Raw genomic sequence first — 19,276 nt, forward strand, 5'->3', positions numbered from 1 at the left:
GTGACATAGAGACCCGTAGACAGACATTCAACTGCTTGGTGCCCATAATTGCCAATGTTAAGCTTTGAGCCTGACATGTAGCTAGTGTGTGCATGTTGAACACACACAGGAATCTGATTTAAAAAAGAACCTTTTTATATTCAGGCTTGCTGGTTGACCAATGACAGTACAACTGAATAGTTAGCCATTATTGTTTAGTTTGGCCTCAACTCCTGTACATTTAAAACAACTGTTAGTCATACCAGTGGGCCATGGGGATACTCGGCATGCAATGTCATTGGTTGTTGTTCGGCTGCCTTTATTCCACCGATTATCATCTCAGGCTGTTTGTGGCATTTATAGAAGGCTACTTAGACGGATTTGGCTTTGTGTTTAAGTGACCTCTATTAGCCTCAGTGTTGGCGATGATCTTCCATCTCTGCCTGCATGTGTTTTGCATGTTTAACCTTATGAATGCTTAGTGGTCAAAGATTAGAGCCATGTAGTTGAAACTGATACCTGAAAGATAGGTTGTTTATGGAAAGACTGAGGATCTAGACACTGAAAGAAAACAAAGATTATAGTAGCGGTTTTATAGCTTGGACCATTTGGTTTCCCTTACTGGTTGGTCAATGCGCAGAATTTGCTTAATAAATACACACTTTTACTTTTTCATTGGGACCGCAAACTCAGTTTTTCAACGATTTGCAATCCATCCATCCCTTAATTTTAACCGCTTGTGCGGTGGGGCTTGAACCAATACCAGTTTACATTGGGCCTGTCTTGCTCTGGGCCGACAGTGCTATTCACCACACCACTGTGCGGCCCTACCGGCTCTGACGTGTGATCTCTCATTGAATTTAAGCTCAGGTGTTAGCCATCTTACCAGGAGCAGAGGGATTTGTGCGGCCTGCTGTTCCACTAGTGAAAGAAGCCAGGGTCCTATGAGCTGGACTATTATTGGCTCAGCTCTTACTGCTGGGGTTAGTGAGTGTTTTATGAAGCTTACTCACCGTATGACATTACTTTGAATGGGCAATTACACATAATGAGCCTCTTTGCCAGTCTGATGGTGCTGTGTACTGTTCAGCTGCACTATTAAGATAATACGATAACAAATATAATTTCTACCGTACCCAGCTATAGGCTAATTGGTGTACACAACAGAGAGCCCGTTTGTTTATATTGTAACAAATCTACTTTCAGAAAGTAGGATGCGATTAAACATACCACAACCATTTAAGTGCTTGTTGGAGGCAACGATCGAAAAGGTCCACTCCATAAATCAGAAAGTGACACAGCTATGTGTCCTGTACTTTGTTTCTTACTCAAAGTAAAAGTTGTATTACATTTTTGGGATTCTTTTACTTGTCTACAGGAAGGCCAAACAGCAAGCTTTTCTAACTTCTGTGCCTCACCTTGACACAGTTCAATGCATTTACATTGCTCTGTAGATTAGAAAGAAGCTGTGTAGGTGGGGGAGAGTGTCATTAATTTCCTTTTGCCACCCACATTTTTCTAACTAGCCAGGGGATTCAGAGCAGTCTCAAGAATACTGCTGGTCCAATCAATGCCGTAAAGGTTATTTCATGAATGTAAACACAGAACAACAGATCAAATGGCCCAAGAGTGTACTAATCTGCTTGGTAGTATGGTTGTGTCCACCATGGAAACAGAGAGGATTTGAGAGTTCATCCAATTACAGGAAAACGTACAAAACCTCATTAACCCCAAACTGCTAGGTGTGGTCTGAGTCAATCTGGGTGGTTGCATATAATGGTTGCTTGGTCCCAAAGGCTTTTTCTTGTGCATAATCACTGGACTGTACATATGCAACCCTGTGCCAACATTTTTTTAATCTCTTTACCTTACGAGAAGCTGAATTTATTGGACGGCTGTAGGGATTACTATGTTTACAGCTGAAGCAGTGAGTCAAATAATTGAGAGTGAGCCATGAACTCTGAGCAACACGCACTATTTTCCATTGACTGTATTCTGTCATCTAGTAACAATACTACAAATATAGGTCTGTATTTCTGGATGCATGTGGCCGTTGGTTCCATGCCAGTGCCCTGGATGTAACCAACAGTACAACTTTGTACCAGCAGTATACTAATATTGTACACTATTACTGTACTGCCTCTTATTGTGACTCTAACGTGGGCAGTTCTTAAAAAGCCATTAACACACATTCAACACCAGTATTTTTATCATGATTGCGCTGGTCAGCTCTGGGTCTGAATGTGTTTTTTAATGATCTATGATGGAGTTGTATGAGATATACATTGAAAAGACACAAGACCCCTTCTCTGTCCTTGATTATACAGTTTACCGATAAACAACACAGTAATACACGTTGAAAGAAGTGCTATGATCAACAATAAATGGTTCTAGCGTCTCAAACGTGCGTTTCCCCATATTACATTATATTAAGGGTGGCTGTAGCTCATGGGGAGAGTGGTCCTCCCTCAACCACAAGGTAGCTGGTTCGAACCCCGCTCTCCCCATAGTTTGCATGTCGAAGTATCCTTGAGCAAGACTCTGAACCCCCAGTTGTCCTGAGCTCTGAACACTTGTGATGGGGCTTTTCCTTGAACACATTTTTGACAATTTATAGAATACAACAATTCATTCCAATTTAAATTGTCAGATTAATCGATAACACACATATTTTTTAGTTTGAGCGGCATTTTCATTTTAAAGCTCTTAATTCTTATGCAAATCCTTGTTAGCTTAAAGTATTTTTTTTTTTTCAAACATGCACAACAGTGTAACAGTGTTGCTTTGTTCAGTCTCAAGACCTCAAGTGTGGTAAGTCAAATTTGCCTGATGCCTTGGCTCAGCGAAGGTTCAGCCTTTTAGATGGCACTCTAATTAATCTATTTAATTCCATGCACACTTTATGTCCTTCACCATGGGGCTATCTTAATTTTAGGTTTGGTGTAACCTTTGCCTTTTGTGGTTACTTATAACTGACTGGCACTGTTACGGATTCTGCGTTCAAAGGGTCTCCCTGCACCGAGCTCCACAGCGTTTCTTTCAGTTAGAAAATAGTTACCGCTTAGGTTTCAGGAACCGGTTCCTTTTGCCCTACTCGTGTAACAGTTCCTGTTTTGGACAGAATACAAATGAGGCATAGTTCTTGTTAAAATTACAGGTTGTCGAAAGACATGTGCAACCTTCAGGCTACGATAAGGATTGTGAATGTCAAAAGCCACAGATGCATTCGAAGTCTCAATGAACACGCAGCTATCTGTCCTTTTTCAATTCGATCCATGCAACCTCTGAGGAATGCCCAGCTCACATGTGTGCTTGTTTCTATTTATCTGTGTTGGGGGGGGGGGGGGGTCATAATTTGTGACCTGAATACCTCTGCGGGTGAGCATTTGAATGTCCTCCAAATGTGCGTGTACGTCCTCTATGTTTATGGGTGCGTTTTTAAGCTCTTGGCTTGGAGAATAAAATATTCATGGTGGCATGGTGGGATTGGCCACTGAGCAAAGAGCGCGCTGACAGGATAGAGCAGAGCACCGTGTGTTCAGAAGCGGCTGGCGTGCTCTCTCTCGCTCTCTCGCTCTCTCGCTCTCTCGCTCTCTCTCTCGCTCTCTCTCTGTCTGTCTCTCGGTGTGTGTGTATAAAGAGATAGCTGAGCAAGAGGGAACAGTGCGACATCCTGGCTGCCTTTGCTTTGCCGATGTTTTAGTCTAAATGGATGAACAGAGTGAAGGGGAGCATGTGCTTACGGTATGTCTGGTCCTCTCTCTCTGTGTGTGTGTGTGTGTGTGTGTGTGTGTGTGTGTGGTTTTATGTTTGCATGCACCGAGCCTGTGGATCCTGTTCAAGTGTAGAACATGAGTGTCAGTCAGGCAGTGTTATTATTACATTTGTTTTGTATTGGTTTGCCTTCTTGTTGTCTTCTACGGTAGAGTGCAGTTGTCTTTGCCAATAAATGGAGCAGGTGGTCAGCACAGAGACTCTGTTGCCTCATGTGTCTTTTGATATGGAAACGTTTCCTCCTCTACTCTTTGATCGCCTTTGGGGAACAGGAAAGCAAGGAAACTAACGGAAACGGTTATGGCTGCTTGAAGGAGCGGGACAAGGAGAACAGGAAGAAAGAGACATGAGTGTTTGGGGGTGGGTGAACAATGTGTCTGCCAAGGTAGCTGAATGCAAACAAGGTGCATGCTGTCAATAGAGATGTTGGATTTAAATGAAATGCTTGTTTCCATTCAGTCCAGATAACATTACAAAGGGCAAATATTACTATGCCCAGAATGGAATATTTGCGATTCAGAGAGAAGGGAGGGTTTCCATCTTTGTTTGTCTGCAAAGTCTGTGCATGTTTAGTAGTATTGACTACATCCAATGGAGACTATGATTAGTATCTGTTTGTTTTCTGCCAAATGAGCAGTGTAAACCTTAAGATTAAACTACGTCTTCACTCGGGAGACATTAGAGACGGGTCCCAAGCTTGTGACTACCTCTGCCTTCTGCCCTGTCCAATCATGGAGATGGGCTCCAGGGAGCTAAATAATTGAATAGCTAGCCCGCAAAAGCTGAATGTTGCTGCCTGATCAAATTATATAATTATTATCTGTTTTTACCTTCGTTATCCAGCCTGGTGTTTGTGCTTTCCTGAAAAGCTTTCCCCAAATGATATATTACTTGTGCATATCATTTAATGTACATACATTGCTTAGCAGCCATCTATAATGCATCACATTGTCTTTTCTGTTTTCAGACATCATTTAATTGGTTACATAATTTACCATTAATTGGCAGTAAATAAATGTCAATATTCTCATACGTAGTATGCAATTGTGCATTTTGGCAGTGTAAGACAGAGAGATATTCAGTAGTCTCGAGGGACAGGTCTCTCACGATGTAACACCTCTCTTACGTCCGTCTCTATTGATTGGATCGGGTCCCAGTAAAGCAAGGCTGGCAAGGAACCAGGCCTGTTGGGTGGCTGGTTGTTTTATTCACTGTCTGGTTGGCTAAAGAGGCGTTTGGCAGCTCCGTGGTTAAAATCACTCCCACGCAAGCTTACTAACAGATGAGAGGTTAACCTTCATGTTGTCAATGAATAAGAAAATTAGTTTAAAGTGTAAAAGATGCAATGATGACGCGATTAGTTGATCGGCCGAAAATAAATCGGTAAGTACTTTTTTTTTTTTTAATCAATCAATTAATCCTTTGGGTCAACAATTTCAAATACTTTCTGGTTTGAGCCTCTCAATTGTGAGAACTTATTAATTTCAATAACATATAAGATACAAATAAACATTTGAGTTATGAACTGTTTAAATGTGCCCCTTTCAAGTCTGTCAATAAAATTACAAAATGAAAAAAATGGCCATTACAATTTTCCCTGTGGAGTTTTTGACCTCTAGTAATGCTTTTTTTTCTGTAAGTGGGTCACATTTTACTCATGCATGCACACAAGGATACACATGCATGCGCACGTGCATGACATGACTCGCATTCCTGTCAATTGTTTCATACTATCTCACTGATCTACAGGTGTCTGTTATGTGCCAAGATAAGCAGCAATGCGCTGGCAAATGAGAGAAGTAGACTGCTTTCTAATAAACAAAGATGTAAATAGAGCTGTCTTTGACCAAAATAAAAAGCTCTGAAAACTAAAAACATATTACTTTTGAAAGAAATGTGTTACTTTTTATATTTTTCAAGTCACCACTATCACTACTAGTTGCCAATATGAAAAATATATATACACCAAGCAGCTAATTAAATGTAGCGTGTAATTGATGTAAGGCAGATTTGATACACAATGACGTGAAATGTGACATGAAATGTTTATTCAGCTCTGGTAATTACGGAGAATAATACTTAAGGTGTTGTAAAACAGAATGATACGATACAATGTCACAAATGCCATAGTTATTCATATCTTAATGACAAACACCTCTGTATACATGCATGAACAGTATTCCCCAACAAGCCTATCCTGAGTGTGAACATGTCCATTTAATGTGGGATATATCACAACCTTCATCTTGTACTTGGCAAATCCTTCTATAAAGTTCAATGGGGAGTTCAAATGACGTGTTTTCTTTGCCATTGGATGGAGACACGTAAGCCTTGTGTTTACTCTTAAAGCTTCATGTGAACCATAAATCCCCACTCCTGCATAATACCCTATGTTGATTGTACCTGCTCAGCTGCTGTAAAAGCCAGCAAACCCTCATATACCGACAGACACGCTTGCAGTAATTGTTTTAACAGCCCTTTATGATTTACTTCATGGATATTGCATGGAAATTAAAGTAATAATTAATTGATATTATTGGATTTTTTTTGTACTGTCTTGCACATCATAGGTCTGTCTTTATTTGCAACTTTATTAATTATTATTATTTTCTCTCTGAGCAGCTATGAAAACACTTTTTCCCAATATTAGTAAGTTGCATGGAATTTCTGACCATTTTAGAAACTGCAGCAGATCAAACTGATGTTCTTTACAGTTTGTTGGGCCGCTATCACTCAATTAGCTGACTAATCTGTTTGGGAGCAGATACATTGGAGTAATTGCAATCTAGGACAAGGGGCTTTCTGAAGCCAGCAGATATCCAGGGCCAAGACTTCTTTTTCCATGCCCTGCTCATTGTTTACTGTCCGATTAGCAACTTGAGATGCAAGACTTTATAAAGTTGGAGTTGAGAGATGACGTGTAGCTGGCAGTTAATATGTTGAAATTCAACCAATACAAAGCAAAATCATCGTTGGACAATAGCCGGGTTGTGCTTTTGCATTTCAGCCAATTTATTCCACCTATTTTGCTCTCCATACTTGTTTACTTGTATTCAACCACATCCTGCTGGAATAAAACACTACATGTGTACAAACGGAAACCGGCATGCTTCAGATACCTACATCTTGTCTAGTTGCATATAAATGCAGAATCTATTTTTAGACAGTAATTGTAAAAATCACATTGCATGATAGTTGTGATAGTTTTTTCCCTCCCCCCACAGATCTTCACAATGTTATTATAACAGTATTCCCACAAGACACCTATGTGAGAAAGAATAGAGAGTGAGGGGGCCGGATTGGAGAACAGAAAGATAAGAAATGATAAAGACTGACACTTCATAATTTGATTGTGTTGTCTGCTGGTGTTGCCTACCTCTCTTTCGATTGTTATCTTAAGTGTTTTGAGAAAAGCAAGGCAGGGTTTATCTCGCACCGGACTATATGCATGCTTTCACTTATTCTGAACTCCGACTAGAGGTGACGTGATGTTCCCTGGTGACAATCAGGGGGGCCGGTGATCACCGTGCTAGACATGGGTTTTACCAGTGGTAGTTGGAGCAGAATGTAGCGCATCCCATGAGTAATGTTTCTGTCGTGTGGCAGCACACATGTCTCAGTGGACAGGAAACGCTGTGCTTATATTTACGGCTACAGCATTTTCTAGATTAAGCTCGTACTGTGGTTACTTTTGTTACCATGCATCTTTGTATCTGGATCACTAGCATTTGTTGTGCAGTCTACTGTTGATTGGATCCAGATCTACTTGGATAATGTGACCTGCAGCTTTGTTTGGCACTCATAAGTTTCAGACAAGTTTGGTGGCATATTTAAAACAAACACAATATTGGTAATTATTATACCCTCTACATCCACACAGGAAAGAAAACAGTGCTAGGCCCACAGTCTGGCTATATAGATGGAGCCAGAGATGCATTTGCCTTTCGTCAACATCTATTAATGTCGCTGGATGGTAGCTTTTCTTACCCAGCTGGCAATTCTTCTGCCCTCCCCACTAGCACTGCTTCTGGGGCCGAACCACAGCTATGCTTTGTGGGCATAATGGACAATTAGGTGATAGACTAGGAGTTTATTTTGGACAAAGCTATGTGACAGGTTGCATCATGTGTTCTTAAATTGTACAAAGCAATGTGGAGTCAAGTCTGAGTTTTAACATGCATGACATGCATATAATACGCCATAATGGTACATTAACTGGTGTTTATACTATACAATTAACAGATTTGTAGAAGTGGTATTTTAAGAAGCTTAGGAATAAGACTCATGAAGCAGGAATATTGTTACACTAGCTTTATGTGCTGTGCTTGTAAACATTGGTGCATGTGATTCCAGCAGATTAGGAAATTAGCACTGTGGCTGGTAGCCAAACTTTGTTCAAAGGTTGCTCTATTAATTGATTTTAGTTTACTTTGTATTTCTTATTTTATTAAATGTTTAGTCTTTTTTTCTATGAAAACAAAGTTTATTTTAAGTTAAACAAATAGCAAGACTGTTAATCTTGATCAATCTTGCATTTCTTGAAATTGAAAGGCGTTTCAGTATTAATAATACTCTAGTACTCAATGTAATCTTTAAATGTGTCAGCTAGTGTGACTGACACAAATGACCACGAGGAACCAGTCCAGTTTTAGTCACCCTTGGTCAGTTTTACACGCCCTTGGGAGGGAAATAACTCCAGTAACTAGAGACCGATTAATTTCTCAGCTCTCCTCTCAGCAGCTGAATTATTACCACTCCTCATGAAGGCACTGTCAGAGAGCAACACTGCTCATTATCATGCAAATCCACTAGCAACTGTGAAACGCAGGCCCACAAGTGCACACGCAGACACAATCACAGATGGCATCAGTCATCGTACGTGGGGTTCTATCAGGAAAATGAGTATGCTAATGTATGTGTGGAAATCTGAATGTCATCACAGTAGGAAGCTACTAATGAAAGCAGGACATCGATATTGAGTACATGCTTTCTACCAGAATGAAAGTTCAGTGTGGTCTGTATTGGATGTTGGGGCTAAGACACAAACAAGACCCTGTTATCAACCACGTATCCTGTGTCTTTTCAGCATGTGGCTGTCATCGTCTTTTTTGTTTTCACAGAGAGGCACTGCTTGGCAGCAATGCCTCTCTGTGATTGGCTGAAGGAACTGAAAGGCTCATCTAATTGGGGTTTGTGTTGCATCAAAGAGTTTGTACACAAGGCAAGTACATTTGCAGTTGGTGCGGTGTCTAATCATGTTTTATGACTTAAGTAGAAGACCGAATGTTAGATATAATCACTTTAGTCTCGGTGGAAAAATACAGAAATATATTTTTAGCGTGTATTCTACAATTTTCCTGTTATTAAAACATAAGATCTAAAAATACATTTGCCATAACCGTCACAAACATATTATATCTCTTTTATCAGCCATGCTGTCGGAGCCACCATTGGATCACTGCCACCCTGTGGTTTGGAGACCCTATATGACTTCTCTTGATTCTCTCTTTCTGGTTTTAGTGAACAGCTGGAAGTATTACGGTTTTTGGAGGTGTGAATTTCAGGGGGGGGGGGGTCATTAAGTTCAGTATTGGCCACACATGCAGCAGTAACTGGAGACCATGGTTGCCAAAAATATTGCGCCACTTAAAGTCCCAGTGAAACGGAAGTTAGTGAAACTTAAGCTTTTACATATTTCAACAGAATATTGTCCAGTTACAATAGGGATTTAATTCAATTCCTTCAAATTTGATTGGACCTCTAACCAGTAGGCAGGCTTAGAGTTTAGCACAATATCGAGCTACAGAGGATTGTTGGCTCCACACACCTCCCTCACCTGTTGTCAGGTAAGGAGGATGAGGCTGGAGAGATGAAAGGGAAACTTCGTAGATTTTCATCCAGCTCTGTGTAACTGTAGCATGGGCAGTACATCCAGCCTCCCTCCATGCCGCCAGGCACCACCCAAGCTTCCTGCTCACCTGCTGGCAAAACCCCACCGGGCGATTCACATGTACTGTGGTTGCTGCAGTGACAGCCGGTTTAAAAGCGGCAAGGTTTTATTTTATTACGTCTTGAATCGCTCTCGCTCTCTCTGTCTGTATGTGTTGTCTACACTTCACTTCAGTCTTTGTGAGAACTGGCTTTTGAGTGTAAAACTGAGCAAAGTTTGGTTTAGGTTAAAAGTAAGATAAGACTGGGCTTCATCTCAAATGTTGAGGATAAATGTGCCCTGCTGATGTTGAAGGCTGCGGTTGGGGGATGAATGTCCTCACAAGTATAGCAATTGCCTGGGTGCTGTAATTGTAGTTTGAGGGCAATATCATTTGATAAAGAATATTAATAATATGCACCTTTGCTGCTAGAGGAGCTATACATCGTGAAAGATGTATATCTCCTCTAACTGGATCTTTCCATCTTTTGATTTTTCCATGACATTGATATCAGGCTAATTATTTTCACTACCTCTCTTTTTAATTAGTGTAGCCAGCCTCTTGACGTTGCCATGAGATTCAACCTTTCATATCATTTAGTTTTCTTTACTGCAACACATAAAGAAAAATATGCACTCATAACTCGTAACAAAAATCAATTAACATAGTTGTAGTGTTTGAGGAGATGTAAGGATCCCCATGCTGTGTTGTTCCCACCAGTCTTATCACAGCCAAGCTACTCTGCGTAATGGCTCAATGGAAAACCTGCAGTCTGATAAACAGGTTTCTCACGCTTCCTGGATTACCTGGAAAACAGTTGACACATTTTCCAGTCATAGAAAACACCATGAAAATTAGAGAAAAGATCAAATGTGTGATGTCCTGGAAAATTGTTTCAACATTCTCCTATTTTCAAAGGAACTACTAGGCCAGGGGTGGGCAAACCTTTTAATATGTGACAGGTGGGCCGGGCCAGTATCAGATGGATGGAGAGTGTTTGTGTCAACTAGGGCTGCAACTAACGATTATTTTAATAATCGATTAATCTGTCGATTATTTGTTTGATTAATCGATGAATTAATCGTTTTTGTGTTCATAACATCACCCATAGGCTCACACAGCTCGGGGAATTTCACCAACTTCCGCTTCCAACGCTGCCGGAGCAGCAGCAGCATGCAGGTGGGCAGGAAGGGCGCGTGGCTTGTTCCCGTAAAAACAGCCGTTCACCACCGGGGAAGTAACCGTTAGTTCTCGCACAACGTTACGGGTCTCTCCGATAGTCTTTGCTCTACAGGCTTTTTTTTTGCTCCGCTCCCAACTTTTAAAAAATTTTTTATAAACATCTCCGGGTCTTATTGGGTGGCGTAATAATCGCGCGACACAACGAATCGATAATGCAATTCGTTGCCAACTATCTTAATAATCGATTTTATCGATTCGTTGTTGCAGCCCTAGTGTCAACCAATATAAATTACAAGTTAAAGCCAATAACTTAAAAGTAAAGAAACCGTTCCAATGGGAACAGTGTTGTTGGGTTTGATGTGTGTTCGTTATGCCGAGGAAAAATACTCTGGATGCAGCTGTCAGTTAATTTTACAACTCTAAAAGAACTCTTGTAGTACAAACCCCGTCTCCGGCGACAGAAAGTGACATGCCAAATTCAAATTACCGGAACTCCTCGAAAGTTAACGTTTTACGACGTAACTCCAAAGGAGTGTGAACACTAAGAAGCGGCGCTCTCCAGCGGTATGCGGTACATCACGGTGAGCTTGCCTGTGAGGGGAGGACGTGAGCAGCGAGCAGTAGGCTGGACTCGCAGCCTGACGCGCCAGCAGATGTTTATGGACGAGAGTACTTTGGTTGTATTAGATCGTCACTGGAAAAGTCCTTGAAAAGGACGTCTGGAAAAGAGCGGGACGCCTTGATGGAGTCAGGGACCTTTTCTCTGACCTGTTGGCTCCACACATTCCTCTGCTACAGCTCACCGCCAAGTCAACAGATCTTATATCTGTCATTCTTGTTCATCAACCTATCAAGTTTCAGCTAGAAACTACATGATATAATATCTTCAGTCTGTTATTGTTCCTAACATTGTGCTTTATTGCATCAATGAGAGGTCTTGTTGAATGTCTGATGTGTCTCTTATCTTTTTATATTCCTTCTCTCTCTCTCTCTCTCTCTTTCTCTTGTCGTTCTCAGGGTCTAGATGAGGAGGCAATAGTTGACCATGGGAAGAGCAGCTTCGCCACTCACACAAACTATGAAAGGGAAGATTTGGAAAGTAAGTTTCAAGCCAAAGATTGAAATATTATTCCCGTCATAAATGTGCTTTTTTTTTTTTCATGGGAAGGGAAGGTACCAATTTCTGCACATGTAAAATAAAAATGATTGTTGCCTTTTCTATTTCTAATAAATGAATGCTTCATTTTATTTCCATTCACTTGCTCCTAGTTGCTTTAAGTCTGACACACTAGGCCAAGTAAACTTGATACACTTTAGTGCTGGGAAATAATTCAATATAATTATATATTTATAGGCCGTGTGATTACATGATGCATATCATAAACTAATTGAGATCAAAAGTGTTGATGCTGTTCACATGTAGAGAACGTAGAAGCAGTCTCTCAGCTCACTGCTCTTTCTTTATGTGGGTCCTCCACACTTCATATCCTCCATCCTCTACATCTCCATTTAGCCCATTCTCCCCTTTTGTGACATCCCTGGAGCCCTCTGCTCTCTGTCCAGCTTAGCTGTTTATTTTCACTCCATCCTCCTCTTTCATCTCCGGTGTCCTCTCTCTGTCTTTCTCTTTCTGTGTGTGTGTGCGTGTGTCTATGTTTTTCCTCCATCTGTTCGGCTCTTGTGTACTGTATGTCACTTATGCCTTGAGTGCTGCATCTTGGTTTCATTCCTTCTTGGTTCCAAATCAAAGTGCGATGACTCATCTGTGAAAAATTAGTATTGGCAGAGAATGTAGGCCAAAAATAGGGCGTATGCATTTCAGAACACAGTTTCTGTGTGGCAGTAATAATAAGGAGGGGAAGTAAACCCAAGGGTGGAAAATGTCAATGTCTTACTGAGAACTAAACATATATGGATATAAGTCGATTTTGAAATTTAATTGTGTCTATTGCATTTGGAATTCCATTCATACTATTGCTGTCGTGTGTGTGTGTGTGTGTGTGTGTGTGTGTGTGTGTGTGTGTGTGTGTGTGTGTGTGTGTGTGTGTGTGTGTGTGTGTGTGTGTGTGTGTGTGTGTGTGTGTGTGTGTGTGTGTGTGTGTGTGTGTGTGTGTGTGTGTGTGTGTGTGTGTGTGTGTGTGTGTGTGTGTGTGTGTGTGTGTGTGTGTGTGTGTGTGTGTGTGTGTGTGTGTGTGTGTGTGTGTGTGTGTGTGTGTGTGTGTGTGTGTGTGTGTGTGTGTGTGTGTGTGTGTGTGTGTGTGTGTGTGTGTGTGTGTGTGGTCTAATCTATTTAAAATGCATGACATGTGTTTTCCTCTCTCTCTTTACCACCTAATTAGTGATGGCATAATACTAAATTGGGTGTACAGGGTGTTCAAAAGGTTTTCTTATTGGTATTGCACTTTTCTTCTCCCCAGGCCACAGAGCAGTGTACGTAGGCGTCCATGTTCCTCTTGGAAGGGAGAGCAAGCGGAGGCATCGCCACCGAGGACATAAACATCACCGAAAGAAGAAAGAGAGAGACTTTGAGGAGGGGAAGGAAGATGGCAGGGAATCCCCCACATATGGTTGGAATCACACATCCTAAACCTTTTTTTTTAAATGTCTGTACTGAGTTTCTATCTGTTAGTACTCTACATTGCAGTTGATGTCTACGTTTAGAGCCTTCAACTGTGTTTATTCATACATGCACAGGACTCGCTTCAGACTATAAACAGAAACCCTTGCAATCCACAATGGATGGAACAAGCTTCCATTTGGCATACTTTTTCAATTTATTTTTCTGGTGTGTTTATTTCACAGCACACTATCTGCTACCTGTACAAATGTTCTTTGTAGATAGTTATAAAGCTGTGATTTGCTTGCCCCAAATGGCCATAGTGGTCATATATGAATGCTATAAGACATCTTCATTTAAAACGCACTAAAAGCTGAATGGTGCTCAACAATGTACTCATTGCCAGGTTATAGCACCACTCTCCTATAGCCTTCACTTTCTCACCATCTTTCAAATAGTTCTGAATATAGTTCTGAATTTTTGTTTACGTCACGGGTGCCGAAAACACTTCCACCAAGGATACACCCATGTTTCCTTGCTTATAGCTCCTTCCTCAAGCCTCCTTGCTCCTCGAGATGTATTTTAGTAATTAGAATGCCTGTCAAAATGGAGCGCTAAGATTGATTTCCGGGTCACAAGCCGGTGAACTGAGGACACTAGCAGGCACAAAATGTAGAAATTATAAAAAGCCCCTCATCCTTTTCTGACAACGCCAAACAAAACGTTATTGGTCCTGTTCTGGTGTTCAGCACTGAGGGCATAGAGCATCACCCATTTATAAGACGGTTTGAAATGGCTCATGTACACAGTTAGACCTAATGCTACGTTTCTTTTATCACATATCCTGCTTGAGCAGACACACAGTTACATTTTGCAACTTCATCATGATTCCTGCCATCTACTCCAGAAATGACAAGCAAACACCCTTCAGGGTCCTTTATCATGAATCAACATCATGAGTTTTTGACCCAGAAACAACAATTGTCAATGGGCAGATCATCTTTATGATCAGGTATAAGTGTTAAGTAACCGTAAGCAGCAGCAGCAACATCAATAAGAAGTGTACTCAATCACGTGCATAATACACACCAGACCACCACACACAGTATGTGTGAACAGATTAAATCTGTCCTTTATTTGCTCCGAGTCATTCCATCTCTGCCTCCCTGTGATGCTTAGTCCTGTAATCGGCCTTATCGATTTCCGTTTTCTCTTTTTGGTTCCACATGTCCTGATATCTAATTCAATCAGACAGGAAAAGAAAATAGCTGGAAAGCATGCAGGTTTTCATTATGCACACTCTCAGCATCAAGGCTGAAGATGTATTCCTTCTTACATAGTATAATGAAAGCAGTTACAGTGGTGTAGTGGTCTTTCTGCACTCCCCCTAAAAAGTGAGACCCTATCCCCATCTTCAGAAGGCATGAGGGAAGTTGTACTGGCCAACCACACGCACGTGTTTTTATTAAACGAATCCCAAAGAATTTAGTTTTTCTTTTCTTATGCTCCGATTCAACCCCTGTTTCCACTTAAATATGCTCTGTGGAGTTTATATTCAGCATTACATAAAATGTATCGTGTCTCCTTGAGCTCTAACAAACAAAATACACTTGCTTACTCATCTTTCCAAAGCAGAACAACTCGGAACATGCATTAACACCCATGTTTACTAGCATGCAGCATTCCCCTTCCCCGTTTTTACTGGCACATTGTTGCATTTCTTGGCACATTACAGCCACCTGCAGATTGGTGGAAAAGTGTGAAACCGTTTGCATGTCATGTGCGAACAAATATCAAAAACTCCACAGGTTATCTTTTAATAACAACTAATGCCTGAAGCGTTTTTCTGTTATTGTAAATATTACCTTTTACCCTTTTTTAAATTTTATTTTTTGTGCAGACACTCCATCCCAGCGGGTCCAGTTCATTCTGGGTACAGAGGACGATGACTTGGAGCACGTCCCCCACGACCTCTTCACTGAGCTGGACGAGCTCTCCTTCAGACATGGCGGGGCCACTGAATGGAAGGAGACTGCCAGGTCAGAAAGCAACTCGAGGGACAAACGGCATGATGCCAACCGCATGAAGTGAAAGCAACACAGAACGATAAACCTTTTTAAACTTGATAAAATAAGCATTTTAAATGGGGACCCTTTTATATTTCCTGTTGTAATTCTTGTTAATACAGTATCTGACAGGAATTAAACGTGGACCAAAACTGTTGCCGTAGAAACAGAGTGGCAATGAAAAGGTCTAGATCTGTTGGATTTTTGTGTGTCTTCAGGTGGTTGAAGTTTGAAGAGGACGTGGAAGACGGCGGGGAGAGGTGGAGTAAGCCCTACGTGGCTACGTTGTCACTACACAGCTTATTCGAACTGCGTAGCTGCATACTCAATGGCACAGTCATGCTGGATATGAGGGCCAACAGTATCGAGGAAATTGCGGGTACATTTTTCAATACATTTTACAGTCCCTTATTTAGCAGTATGGTGACTAGTGTCATTATAATAGTAATATTCTATTTAGTGGTCCATACATAATGTGTGGTTCTTCTTGTTGTGTGTTTACTCTCAGACATGCTAATAGACAGCATGGTGGCGTCAGGCCAGCTGAAGGAGGATTTGCGCTACAACGTTCGAGAAGCCATGCTGAAGAAGCACCACCACCAGAACGAGAGAAAACTCAGCAATCGCATCCCTCTGGTGCGCTCCTTTGCCGACATAGGCAAGAAACATTCTGACCCGCTCTTGCTTGAAAGAAACGGTGAGATCCAACAATGCACTCATTTCTTTTTCCTTCATTTCTTTTTCACCATTGGGGGAACTATTCCTAAAAACCTACTGTTGAAATCCGCCTATGCCATCGTAGAAGGTGGATGGTAAAAGTGAGTAAAATCTAGAGAGTCTCAGCCCCAATAATGAAAGAGAAATCTAGGTGTGACTGACTGTGCTAACCTGTATTGCTGGCCTGGCTTGGGGTATTACATTAATAATTGTTTTCACTCCAAAGGTTGACACTCTGGAAATATTGCTTCACCTGCAACTTGATTCAGCATTGTGTGTTTTACTTTTCTTTTTTACTGGGCATGGCCACAGTGATGTTGATCTATGGTGGGCATTTTAAGGACATATGGTTTCTAAGAATGGAAGAAATATCACATTCTCCACTTCCGTGCCTGTGGTTCTTGCATTTTTAATGTCATTAAAAACGCAAAGGTCAAAATTCCATATGTCACATTAATGGCTGGTGATGATGTACGACTTGTGTGAAATGAGTATGTACGGTGTAGGCTTGATGACTGGTCTGTTGTGGTAGAGCACACGTTTGCTTACTGTGTACTGATATTGTGCCCACTCATCCTCTCCTGCATGTAAATCTCTCAGAGTTTTGCCGTGCCTCCGACATGTTGTATGATCCGTTTGTTTGAAGTTGAATGAGAACAGCTGTTTGGCCATCGTGGGCCCTCCTATATGCCTCACTGAATCATTCTTAGTGTCTTCTGCTCACAGCCATGCTTTTCGCTCAAGCACTATTCCACTATTCTCTCTAACTACACCTCTGCCCCACTCTTGCTGCCCACCCCTTCTGGCTGTGTCTCCTCCAGATACCACCTCTGTGATGTACTCCTACTTCATATGTTTTTCCTCTCTGCTCCATCCCTTATTTCCTCCTCCTCCTCCTTTCTCTCCCTTCTCCTATCCCCTTTCTGCCATTGTCTCCTCTGTTAGGAGAGGGCCTGTCCTCTTCACGCCTCTCTCTCCACAAGCCAGAGGCAGCCTCCTCTGTCGCCAACCTCTCCCAGAGAAGAGAGTCCAGGGTCTCCATCCTGCTCAACCATCTCCTGCCCTCTTCTTCCTCCTTCAACACTGGGCACGTCCCAGACCCTGTGCTCCTCACCACCCCTCAAAATACCCCATCTGCCTTCCGCCACTCCTCCCAGACCCACGGCGCAGGCCTTGGCCCTCAAGGCATCCCTGAAGTGGTGGTTTCGCCTCCTGAGGGTGACGATCCACAAAACTCTGCAGAAGAGGCATCATCACCAGAGCTCAACCGGCGACCATCCTCAGCATCCCAGGGCTTCGAGCTGCTGCCCTTAGAAGGCAAATATCTATGTAGCCTGCCAGTGTGAGTCACGGCTTGAACAGAAAACACTAGCACTAGCATGAAAGCTCTGCTCCCTGTTTAAGGGACAGTTCACTCCAAAATAAAAATGTTTAACTGTTGTGCTATTTATCAATACAGATTGTTTTGGTGTAAGTTGCCCAGTTATTAGACATCTCTATGGCTGATATCTCTAAAACTAGACAACCCACACTAAAAATAACCTAGATTGATAAATGGCAAAACAGGTAAGAGGAAAAACATGCATTTTTGACTTTGGTTTGAACTGTCCCTTTAACTTCCAACCCTGCGGCCATCTCATCAGTAACCCACAGCAAGGCTCACACGCTAAGATGCTTTTCCCACTGTATTTATCCACAGTTGTTGACACTTCTCTCTGCCTCATGGTTCTTGCTTCTCTCCCTTCTCTGTTTACATCTATTCCACTGACCCATCCCTTTCTGCTAATATCTCTCCTTATCTGTGCTCTCCAAACTCTATACTTCTTTTTTCCACTCAAACTTATCTCTGTCTCCTAAGACATTCCTCAGCGTCTATGACTTGCTTGGCCCTGTCCCCATTCACACCTCTGACATTGTTGTTGCATGGCTTCTTTCTCTTGTACTGCATCATGAGTCCTGTGATGCTTTATTTCCTCATTTAGCTTTCTTCCCCATCTTTCTTCTCAGTCGAGGCATTTCATGTAAGACCGGTTTTAAGGGATTTCCCGATAATTTGTATTTTTGTAGAATTCACTATTTTCTCACTTTTTGTGTGCCATTTCATATTGGGTATCTGCTATTACTTATCATAGGTACATAATACAGTTGCCCAATACGAACTTCATAGGTACATAATACAGTTGCTCGATTACCTGCATCAGTTCTTTCCTATTAGCTTCCCACATAATTAAAATCGTCAACAAGTAACTTTTTGTGTGGATTTTGGCTCTGGACAAAAGTGGTAGTGTTTCCATGATCATCAAGACATTTTTCTCAAAGAGCTCTTGATCTGGCGAGCACAGAACAATCTCCAAAGAAAAATGCCAATTCAGGATAGGTTTTTAAATCCCATCATATTACATCTATGATATATCTACCATATTGTCACCTGCAGTGACTTTGTTCTTCCCAAACCAAAACTGGTCAGCTATTAATAGACTGCGTTTGCCTTTCACTCTGTGTGTCTGTGTTTGTCTCACTCTGGGAATGGCTCCATTCCAAAGTATGGGTCATTTGGTGGGAGCTGTATCTGAAAGGTTGTGGTGGTCTTATTATAGCTGAGGAGCGTCTGTAATTGCACCCTCTTCTCGGAAAATGCACACTATTTCACAAGAAGTAAGCGTCTTGACAACAGTGTGTGGGTTATTATTCAGAAGAGGGTTTGAAGCCTTCATCACCGTTTAATAACACTGTAGGTTGTTAAATCAGCTCTGTCTGACTGTGTATTGAATATATATATATATATATATATATATACACATTTAAAAAATAGCAACTACACCGTTACTACAAATTATTTTGAAATAATTTGTAGTAACGGTGTAGTTGCTATTTTTTAAATGCGTATGTAATGGTATTGACTTGACCGCTGGCTATTTATACAGATACAGGCAATGGATCCATTGAGCATGAAGTCATGGGTGGCATACCTGTACACAGGCCATACAGGGAGTCACTGCTACACTCGCTTCATGTTATTCTAGACCCTGTTTGAGAGCTTTTCAAATCCTGAGCATTTCCTTTTGACAGTT

General features: G+C 41.5%; 1 protein-coding gene across 5 annotated transcripts in view; it reads left to right on the top strand.

Moving 5' to 3' along the window:
* Positions 1-19,276, top strand: part of LOC117738688 (sodium bicarbonate cotransporter 3-like) — a 36,470-nt gene that overhangs the window by 1,943 nt on the left and 15,251 nt on the right. For 4 of the 5 annotated variants that reach the window (XM_034544707.1, XM_034544710.1, XM_034544708.1 and 1 more), the window contains exons 2-6: positions 11,883-11,964; positions 13,283-13,432; positions 15,323-15,461; positions 15,707-15,867; positions 15,997-16,185. In XM_034544707.1, coding sequence (XP_034400598.1) covers positions 11,883-11,964; positions 13,283-13,432; positions 15,323-15,461; positions 15,707-15,867; positions 15,997-16,185 — 721 coding nt within the window. Of the gene's footprint in view, positions 1-11,882; positions 11,965-13,282; positions 13,433-15,322; positions 15,462-15,706; positions 15,868-15,996; positions 16,186-17,150; positions 17,523-19,276 lie in introns of all 5 variants that reach the window. The other variant, XM_034544711.1, reaches the window with a different exon arrangement.

The sequence above is a fragment of the Cyclopterus lumpus genome, chromosome 11 (genome assembly GCF_009769545.1).
Source record: "Cyclopterus lumpus isolate fCycLum1 chromosome 11, fCycLum1.pri, whole genome shotgun sequence".
Classification (NCBI taxonomy): Eukaryota; Metazoa; Chordata; class Actinopteri; order Perciformes; family Cyclopteridae; genus Cyclopterus; species Cyclopterus lumpus.